The sequence below is a fragment of the Siniperca chuatsi genome, linkage group LG11 (assembly GCF_020085105.1).
Source record: "Siniperca chuatsi isolate FFG_IHB_CAS linkage group LG11, ASM2008510v1, whole genome shotgun sequence".
Lineage (NCBI taxonomy): Eukaryota > Metazoa > Chordata > Actinopteri > Centrarchiformes > Sinipercidae > Siniperca > Siniperca chuatsi.
The window spans coordinates 21,034,510-21,045,660 of record NC_058052.1 but is presented as its reverse complement, the minus strand read 5'-3'; the positions used below and the strand labels follow the sequence as shown (position 1 = coordinate 21,045,660).

Here is an 11,151-nt window from a genome sequence, read left to right as displayed (position 1 = left end):
TGCTTTTATATAAGTAAGATTTTAAATGCAAGACTTTTACTTCTAACAGAGTATTTTTACTTTGTGGTATTGGTACTTTTAAGTAAAACTTTTTCCACCCTTTTGTGCATTGCGTTGTGGAGGAAGAGTCTACATCAAAAACACACAAATCAAGTGTTTTTTTTCATATGCATAGGCTACTTATTTGTTTCAGTACACTTTATGATGTCACTTTTCCAGTGTGAACACTACATACCTGTTTAGGATTAGTATTTAGTATGAATTTGGGACACAGCTAATGTCTGCTGTGAAAAAGGTCCATATCCGGTGATGCCTCCCTTTTTTCCCAATTCAATCTTATTTATATAGTGCCAATTCATAACAGAAGTTATCTCATTGCACTTTTACTATAGAGCAGGTCTAAACCCGTACTCTTTGTACTTTGTATTATTTATAGCGACCCAACAAATCCCACCATGAGCAAGCACTTGGCGAGCGGCAAGGAAAAATTTCCTTTAAGAGGCAGAAACCCAACACGGTGGGCGGCCATCTGCCGCTGCCGTGTTAGGTTGAGAAAGAAAGACCCACTTTTTACATTGTAGCAATGTAGATTTAAACTAGCTCTGCACTAAAAGCATCTGCATGTGTGTGTGTTTTACAATAAGAACAGATGTAAAAGATAATTGCCATCAATTTGATTTAGCATTGATTTTCATGCAGTCTAACCCTTACTCAGCCTCTTCTGTCCCCTGATTATCTGCAGCTTTCCTCTGCTTGGGTTTGAACTCTTTTTAGTCTCCAGTACCGGCTTCAGGTATTCCTGTTTCATGAAACACAAACTGTCTTGACCCCGACTGAGGCAGGCCTTAGATAACACACACTTGCTGGTTGTGTGCTAGTTGATGTCAGACAGGAGAAGTAACACGGTCATCGGGAACTTTTGTTATGAATGAGAGCTTGTTTTTGCAGGTTTGTATAAAACCCACAATTTTTTGCCTTTTGTAACGTTGCTGTTGTTGATTTCACATAAAGTTTTTAAGGGTTTTGGGTAGTGCTGAAATAACACCAGAATATGAAGGATAATTCAATGAAAATAATCACATTATCAATAAAATTCATGGTTCTGAAACTGCACAGCTACAACTGAATGACGAGGCTGAAGGATAGCAGAGAGTATGACGACAGAAATAAACACGCTCAAGTGCAGCAATTTGATTTAATACTTTACTAATTTGGACTCAAACCATGTCAGTAAAATATTTATCAGGGTTTTGCACCAGTGCAAAAACACACAGTTTACATAATCTTCAATCTATGAGGACACAAGTACAAGCTCTGTGTGAGCTCTGTGTAAGAGTGTGACTTACTACATCTCTACTAGGCTTTTTTTTTTCTGCAGTGCTCCCTATACTGGCACACACATTGTTAAGCTTAATAACCTTACATATACAAAAAAGATAAAGCTGTAGAAAAAAAAGAAGATTGAAAATGGAACAAGCAAAAGCTGCAGATGGATATCTGCCAAAGTGGCGCTCTAATCATTTGCCAAGACAGAGAACAGAGGGATTGGGGGGGGGATCATTCTAAGTTTGATGATACTGCAGTGCTCTGCTGCCATCCAGCAGCAGACAGCGGTACTGCCAACACAAGTTAAACTGTTAACACCATTTATATGTTGAGATGTCAGGAATTGCTGCACTTTTAGGAAATATTTAACACATCAAGAAGGGTGACGTTTTACACCCTACTGAGGTGCCAGGGTGATTATTTCATGTGTTTTTACCATCAAGAAGAGTGCAGGAGTTTCTGATGTTTAAATTATTGTAAAAATGTAAATTCAAAACACATATTTTGCTTTCCTCCCCTAAATTAAACACTTTTTCACTTTAAAAAATTCAAAATAAGAACAGTAAAATGACGATGGCTCAGTGTCGAACCAGTCGAACTAGAACCCAACTTCCTTCCACTGTTGCAAAAAAAAAAACACTTTCAAAGTAAAACCTTGCCCCTGATGTTGTGTGTGATTTCAGACAGCTTTTGGTCTGATTGTTGAAACTGGTCCAGATGTGTTCACCAGTCTTGACTGGACTTCTGTTTGATGAATTTTAGGGACAAGTAATAGAGCACCATGAAGCCCAGACAGACCGCCAGCAGGACCAGATAGCACGAGTACAGAGGGTACTGGTTCATGTTCATGGCCTCCACCACCTCAAAGACAAACGGAGAAGGTTACAGGATGAGAAAGACGTTGATTTGTCCAAGTACAGTACATTGGTTTTGATAGTTGTGTTCATTTACGTACAATACTATCCTACTTTTAAAAAAATATTGCCCAATATTATAATTTGCGACACTAATTCTATTAAAAGGAAAATGCCCAATGTGTAACTGTTTGATTAACACCCATGTATGATTTTGTATTTGTGTGTTTGTTTCTAACTCACGTGTATGCCGTCAACATTGATGGTGATGTTACTGATGGTGACGGGGTACTTGTTGCCTCTGAACTGCACCTGCAGCATGCCCTCAAAACCCCAACGCATGAAGGAGGCGTGAGAGAGCCATGAGGCCACTGGTGTGTCAAAAACACGCACAGGTATAAACATCACATACTGACCAGCGTCCAAGCTGTTCTGTATCTTCACACATATTCTTCAGGCTCCTAACACATCTTTTAACTAAGAACAATTAATCCATCTCCTCACCAAGCCACATATTCTCCAGGCTGATAACAAAACCTCCAGTCAAATAGAAAACAGTGAACAAGGCGTTGCCCATGAAGGCTGAGGTCTGCAGGGTGGGCAGCGAAGCAGCTACAAACAGAGCCATGGCTCGGCTGCAGTAAACCATCAGCCACGCCAGCAGGAAGTTGAGCAGGAAACGCTCCGGAGCCTCGTTAAGCCCAGCCAGCCAATAGATGGGCAGGCCGTACACCAAGGTGAACACACAGTGCTCTGGTAACTCTCCCAGGACCTGAATGTGGAGAAAGCATACATTCAAATATACAGAACAGACAGAAATGCAGAAAAAACACACACACATATTCAGTGTTGATCCTGGTTGGTGTTTTTGCATGCAAACACATACAGTACATCATATTTCCCCATGCTTTCCAACACCACATTACAGTACTGTACATCACTGGGGTGGTACGGTACATTACACTAAAGTGTGACTCCAGCATGGAGCGAGACTGACCCCTGCTGGAGATGCAGTTTTATCACTGTGGTTTACCTTGGCGAAGAAGTAGGAGGTGACAGAGTACATGCCGTCCTCCAGCTCGTGGTACAGCATGGCTCTCTCTGTGTGACCTGCAGAGAACATTAAGTTAGTATAATGGAGTACAGCTTGATAACCTCTGGTACCAGACTGCCTCAAAGATTGTAACTGTTATTCAGTTTGTTGTCTGCTGAGATTTCTATATCAGTGTTTAACTCTGAGTCATAAGTGAACTTGGAATCAATTTTATAACTTTTGTTGTCACTTGACCTTGGCCTGACTTCAACTTGACTCTTAATGGCTGTTGTCCTATCTCCCACAGATCTGTCTGATAACTTGTTGATTACTTTGGCTTTAATCATTTTGACAAACTGTTCTGAACCATCTTACCTCTGGCTGTTTCGTCTTGTTACAGTGTTTCTCCATTGTTTCGATGCCAACTATGTTCTACGACTGCACATGCAGTGATCACAAGTTCAAAGGCATTCACTTAACTTTTAATGATTTCTGGTTCTTTTCACACAGTTTTCTTTCCTTTTCACACATATTATACAGAAAATGTGTGTGTTTTTCCTTTTCTTCATTTGTTTCAGTTTGTACAATATGTTGTGATGTTTGTTATAATGGCTATGCCTATGTGCAAATTAGATGTTGACATGCCTCACAACTATAATGATAACAATACTGAAACAAAAAACTATTATATAGAAAACTTCAACACAAGTTCAGACACTTTTTCTGCTCACAATATTTTCAATCTCCAAATGAATAGAAATCGGTTTTGGCTGTGTGAGTATATATAGAGGTAAAATAACTTTTGACTCTATCAGTATGAAGTCGCATGTAAAGGGACACACCAGGTTTAAAAAAAAAAAAGCATAGAGTACGAAAGCAGCAGTGATGTCGGGGTGTGTGAATGAAAGATGAGAAAATCTTTGAATGGACAACAGTTGTCCAACTTTGTTACAGTATCATGTTGGACAACGTGAGGCTCTAAGCAGAACCAATGGGCTCTCTTCCTCAATGATAGTGAGATCTGGGTTTTTTTTCAGTGTGGCGTTTATGAACATGACGTAATCTCATGTTGAGGTCACTCTCAGAGGTCATGGCCTGTGATGACATTACTGTAGCCATGAAAAGGAATATTATCGTGGGTGGGATCTGAATACAAATCTTTAACTTGATATGGAGCAGTAAACAGACTGCATAATAGATTTTGTTAATTTTATTTTTGTTTTTGTTTAGCACCACCAAATGAGTGTTGAAAGTGTTGAAAAGAAGGTTGTTTGTTGTTTTGCTGTCTTGAGTGAGGAGATGTTTGTTGCAGTCATTTCTTTTAAAACACCAGAATGTGATATTGACAATTGTATGAAGAGTTTTGAGAACACAACACATTTTGGAGCATGCCTTTGCTGTTTTGCAAATGGAAATGGTGTTTGTGTCACCTTTTCTAACACTGCATCAAAACAGTGGAGAAAAATGTAATGATTTTGCTGTACATCACGTTTCTAACATAAAACATCACTTAAATCAACACGAAATGTGAAGTTTTTTATGCTTAAATGCTGAGACTGAAGATTGGCTTTGACTACTTGACTGATTTGCAGACTGACTTTGATGCTCATCTTCCCAAACAGCTGTAATTACTCACATTTAGCAATGACATCCAGCACCACAGCGAATGGGGTGAGAGCGCCGATCATGTAGAGGAGGGCCACTGTGTCCTGAATGGACAGACGCTCTTCTCCTGCCCCATAGTAGAGACAACCGACCAGCAGTGACATGAGAAGCGCCTCGAAGCCGTGGACCAATAAGGTGACCAGGTCTCTGAAGTCATTATACATGTGACGCCTGGAGGAGAAGAAAGGAGCGGAGGTCAGTGTTCAGATGTGTCCCTCCTGAGTGCTGTTGTACAGTACTTCTGCAGTTACCAGGGGGTAGTTGGAAAGATTGTGAAGTAGCTCAGCTAAATTGAAAAAAAAAAGAAAAGAAATTATGATGTATTAAAAAACAAACAAAAAAATATATATACATACACAGTATCTTACAGAAGTGAGTACACCCCTGTACACCAATGTACATATGATAAAACTGAAGAAATGACACTTTGCTACAATGTAAAGTAGTGAGTGTACAGCTTGTATAACAGTGTACATTTGCAGCCCCCTCAAAATAACTCAACACACAGCCATTAATGTCTAAACCGCTGGCCACAAAAGTGAGTACACCCCTGTGTGTAAATGCTAGTGAAAATGTCCAGATATGATAAAATATTTACAAAAATGTGAGGGGTGTACTCACTTCTGTGAGATTCTCTCTCTCTCTCTCTCTCTCTCTCTCTCTCTATATATATATATATATATATATATATATATAGATAGATATATTCATGTTTAGGAGGAAGAGAAGTCGAAATGAATAGATAAAAGTAACAGACAAATGATTGAAAAGTAGAAGTACAAATATGCAAAACTGACCAAACCTACCTAAAAAAGAGAAAATAGATTAAACCTAAAAATTCCAGGATCTTTTATGAAAAAATTATAACAATATCCACTTTTATATAATTAATAGTATTAAATAACATACAGTTTAAAATCAGTTTAAATTCAATATGACAGGTGGTGTCCATGAAGGGGTACTTGAACTCATCTGACAGGGTTGTGGGGGAACAACCAACAAAAAAGGACAGGAACCACTGCTGTAATACATCCGTGTGTGTTGTTCTTACCTTATGAGGATCGTAAACTGGTGTAGTCTGCCAGGCAGTCTGTTTCTTTGGTTGGAAATAGTGATTACTTCTTCTCCTTTTACCCTGCTCAGCTGCTGAGGGCTGCAGGCAGGAAAACAGTGGATGAGGTTGTCTGGGTTAGCACACTGGAACCAGTTAGCCATAAATTATGAAAATTAAAGGATGAACCTCTAGAAATTAATAATCTAAAGTTCACTTTAAAATGTCCTGAGTTTTGTGTCCACAGATAAAACCTAAACACAAAGAATTTTGCCTCTGAAACAGGTCACTCAAAACACAGTTGAGTTGTTGGTCAGAAAGTTTAATTTGTCAAGTGGAGATAGTAGCCCTCTAAACCCATCCAGTCATCCAGTCAGAGCACTGGCTGTTTCTCACTGGGAGAGCAACCCAAAAATGCCCTGTAGCTGCTCATGGAGGACACTGGATTCATTTTATGGAAATATTTCTTCTTTGAAAAACATGTGCATTTCATAGATTTAAGTCAAGGATGTATTATTACCCTGCCTTCATATAAAGTTATGTCATTGTTAAATTAGGGAGAGGGGAGGTAATGAGAGGAGAAATAGATAAGAAATTGTCCGACAAGATAAGTGAAACAGGAGAAAAGTTGGGGAAAATATCTGAATGTATAGATAAAGAAAAGGAGAAGAGGACAAAGTTAAACACACACATACAAACACACAGCTACCTTTCAGTTTGTGTCGGTGCCGTGTCGATCCCAGCCGGTTTCCACATGTGATCGTCTGTGTCTCGGACCTTTTCCATGAACTGCTCAGCCAGAACTGTGGCTCGCTCCAAACACTCAGCCTCTTGCTCCGGACTGCGCCGGTCTATACTGATGAGATCAACTGGACACACACACACACAGACACACACACCCCCCAACAAAATGAGGCGTGAAAAAGTAAATAGGTTTATAAAGAAGAATGGGTCACATTTGACACCATGGATGTTTCAAGAGTTATATCAATTTAAAGCCACTTTTGGAAACTGTGCATTGGTGTTACATTTCTGGGTCCTAATTGTTCCATTGTTGGGTGCTGGAAAGAAGCACCACTTAATGCTGTTTTGACAGCTTTCTACATACACACTAACCATAGAAGTCAGAGGGGTTGCAGTATCGTGGGCAGGGGTATCCCAGGGCAGTGAAATAAGGCACCATATCACGAGCGGCGCCACAGTAAACAGCTGAACCCGACGACAGCAGGACGACGAGGTCGAAGAGCTGGAAGATATCTGAACGAGGCTGGTGGACCGATAGCAGGACCAGACGGTTTCCCCGGGCCAGGCGGGACAGTGTGATCACCAGGTTGTGGGCTGTGAAGCTGTCCAAACCTGACGTGGGCTCGTCCAGGATCAAAATACCTGAGATGTGAAAAACACCAGTTCAATAATCCATAAAAAGACACGACTCTCTGCCTGCCTGCTTGCCTGAATTGTCCCCTTCCATCCATTTTTGGTGATCCACTGGTGGTTAGGTTGTGGAGATGCAGAATGGATCTGAGAACCTGAATCCAGACAGATGGGTGGATAATACTTCAAAATGGGGAGGGTACCCTCTCATTTCTAATTGTATTGTATATTACGTCTTAGTATTGTATCAGAGAAAATGATGAGCTACTGAAACATAGGGTTGGAATGTAGAGGCTGTCTTTAATTATGAATATCGATGAACTATAAACCTGGGGCTTATTGAAATCAATTACATATCTGTTGTTTATTGATAAAATTGTGACTATTTTTATAGACGAATAAAATGCCACGTGCCTATAGTTCATAGATGTTTAGAAAGGGCAAAAACTGATAAATCATTTACAGTATCCTCCAAAGCTAACATTTGGTGTTTTTCAGCCACAAGCTGAATTGTAATTCTGTAATTTTATTTTATCTAACAGTGTTGAATGTAAAATGCAAACCTCAAAAACACACACACAAACACACACGCACACACAACAAGGAAAGAGCAGCTATAAAAAAGAATACAACTGCAACTGCAGCAGCCATTACTTTATTTTTGCTTGCAGGTGACATTAACATGTCTACATCTGCAGGTCTAAACTGCTGCTCTGACTTTCCTTTCCTATTGGTGGCACAGGTTGACATGTATAAAACTGAGCTGACAATAACTAAACAGCTCCCCCCTTGAGAAGAATCTTCATGTGAATAGATTTTGAATTTGTGATTTTATGATTATGTTAAAAGCCATTTCATGAGAAGTTTCACATCTAAAAAGACAGACTGAAGGTTGAAAGTTCAAAATGAAAGTTAAGAGTTTAAGAGGTTGTCTCTTTTTTTTCTCTCTCACCGGGGTTCCAGAGAAGTTGGACAGCTATACTGACTCTCCTCCTCTCTCCCCCAGAAACACCCCTCAAATAGTCGTTTCCCACCCTGGTGTGAGCACACTGTCGCAGCCGCAGCTCTGCGATGACATCATCCACCTGTGACAGGAAACAGACACATGTGACTTATAACATATGTCTTTCACAACACACAGAATAGTTGATCATTTAGTATTTCATCTTACTGTACTGCCATCACATCTGTGCCTGTTGTGTAGATATGGTTTGAATCCTGTTTGCCTATTAAGTTTAATCTTACCCTCTGGTCCCTCTGAGCCTGTGTAAAGTGGGTGGGGAGCCTCAGTTTGGCAACAAAGACCAGAGTTTCACGGACGGTGAGGTGAGGAAGAAGGCGGTCGTCTTGGCGGACATGAGCGATGCTCTTCTTCACCAGCTGGGGCGTGTTCGGTTTCCCGTTGATCAGAACCTGGCCGGACGTCATTTTACCGCCCTCATCACGACATGTTATTATGTCCAGCAAAGATGTTTTACCACAACCTGGGAGAAGATGATTACGTATTTAAGGCACAATTTAAATATAGAGGAAAAAAACTTCTCACAACCAACAAAAATCACAAATACATAGACAATTAACTTCTGTTTTTTCTCAACCAGTGAATCTGGTTTTTGGGACCCTGATTAGTCTCAAAGCGTGGCATATCTTTCTTTCTAGTTCATGCACCTGGAGTCTAAAGAAAGTTTCTCTGTTCTGTACTATGTTTCATGTACCCCACTGCAGTTCGAAATTGATTGCCCCTGTGAACAATGCTGCTGACATGAGGTCCTTGGAGCTATGTGTGTGTGTGTGTGTGTGTGTGTCACCTGAGCTGCCAATGACGGCCAGCATCTGACCGCTGTGGACTCGGAGGCTGAGCTTGTTGATGGCTGTCTGCTTGTTTCCTTTTATCTCCCATGGCAACTTGAACTCTGACAACCTCTCGTACCAGGGGATCTGAGCCGCTGTGTCCACCTGGGAACACACACAAACACACACATTTACACATTGAGCACATACAACATGCACATGCACACACACAAAGAGGTTAAAACAGTTAAAAGCTAAAGATGACTGCGTATGAGAGCAGAGCGGCTGTCTGTCCATTACCTCATAGTGCAGGTTGTTGACCTCCAGCTCATTGCACCCTCCACTGTAGGTGAAGTAGAGACTGCTGTCTTCTTCAGGCGAGAACAACTCTGTGTCTTGATGCTATTAAAAAAGAGTAGACAGGTCAATGAGTTTCAGAGAGGCAAAGACTCATTTGAAATCTTTATTTATATCCATATCAGTTCTAAAGTACAAACTGCAATAAAATGAGTGAAGACCAGTAAGAGTGATAAAACTCTTTTTATAAATTAGTATTTTAAAGTTTCTGTTCAGAATTACAGATTTATAAGACGTAGGGACTCTGTGGAGGAACAAGTTAGTGCTCCTGTACCACACTCCTGCATAGAAAACCACAGATTTTAGTTTAGATGGCAATAAGCCATTAACAATACAAATGACAGAAGGTGAACTTTGTCAACTAGTTTATAGGACAGTTTTAATGCATCATTTATTTAATGATAACTACGTGCATGCATGAACATATGAGCATGTTTAAGCTTGTGTGCATCTGTGTGTGTGTATTGGCATGCATCTGCTTGTGTGTTTGTAGGTGCAAATAGTTGCCTGAGACCTTTTGTGGATCCAGAGTCCATTTGAAAACTACCCTAATATTACCATTATGTAATCCTTTAATTGCTCCAATAGAATAAAAGTACAAATGTAAGATTCAAAATTTGGCACGTGCTGACACCAAATCTACTGTACATACTGTACACTATACTATATGATATATTGTATATACTGTAGATGTCATGTAAAATGGCTGATATGTATTCTAGTGACACGAACATCCAGTTTTCAGACCCTCCTGGTAGCTTTTCTTTAGCATATTAATCTACAGAGTATCTCTGAAAATGTATGTAATTTAGACATTCAGTTTGTTGCCGTTCTAACCAGTTCTTGTAAGATGTGGTAACTGAAATAGGACAGTAGAACCTGTGGAAACCATATGTCTCCAATGCTATTAAACCAGACTTCAGATGAAGCTGAAATAATTATGGTGCTGATCTTTTTAGACAAACTGTCCTAGTCTAGTAGAGAATGTTTTTTCTTTCTGGAATACTGGAAAACAGAAACATAAACTAGAACATATTGACCTAAAGCTGCACATTCAATCTGCAAACTAAAAACTGAAGAATATAACTTTTAGAGTTTGAAAACAAACAGAAGTTATTCCTAATATACATCAATTGTTTAATTTTAATTTTAAGCATTCATAGTAAAATTAATTCAGATTCATTCATGTTAAAATATTGCATATTTTTAGATAGTAGAAGTATAAGTATAAATTACTTTGATATTTGACACTTTGACTAGAAATATTAAAGCAATTGTTTTATTTTTCTTAAGTTGATGTCAAATAAAGAAACTAGATGTTTTTTTCCTCAAATTGGGGTCCTATTTTAAGGGAAATAATAAATGATCGTTTGTTTTACCACACACAAAAAACTTGGGGGATGAAAGGAATCAACAGAAAGTTTAGACATGGTTTTCATTTAACCAAAGCATATCAGTATATTAGCAATGGAACTTTAAACCAATGTCTTTAAGAGAGCTAAAAATGCTAACATGTTTTTGAATTTGTGAGATCCCATGTAATAGACTGACCTGTGAGGAGCCGTTTGTATGATTGAGGCCAGTGTCTGTGTCCATGATGATGCAAATTGGCAGTTGACGTTTGTAAGGTCAAGAGGTCAACGCCCCTCTTTTTCTTCTTCTGTTTGGTTCCTCTCTTTTTCTCTCTAAGGGTATCTGCC

General features: G+C 39.4%; 1 protein-coding gene across 1 annotated transcript; it reads right to left on the bottom strand.

Moving 5' to 3' along the window:
• Positions 1-1,189: 1,189 nt before the first annotated feature.
• Positions 1,190-11,142, bottom strand: abcg8 (ATP-binding cassette, sub-family G (WHITE), member 8). The gene is made up of 13 exons (XM_044213378.1): positions 11,003-11,142; positions 9,395-9,496; positions 9,112-9,259; positions 8,549-8,787; positions 8,256-8,388; positions 7,046-7,315; positions 6,639-6,798; positions 5,930-6,031; positions 4,850-5,049; positions 3,214-3,290; positions 2,685-2,952; positions 2,424-2,551; positions 1,190-2,187 (listed from the first exon to the last, which is right to left on the bottom strand). Exons 1-13 carry the CDS (start codon positions 11,045-11,047, stop codon positions 2,050-2,052), a joined length of 2,010 nt encoding a protein of 669 aa, XP_044069313.1. The 5' UTR covers positions 11,048-11,142; the 3' UTR covers positions 1,190-2,049.
• Positions 11,143-11,151: the final 9 nt, after the last annotated feature.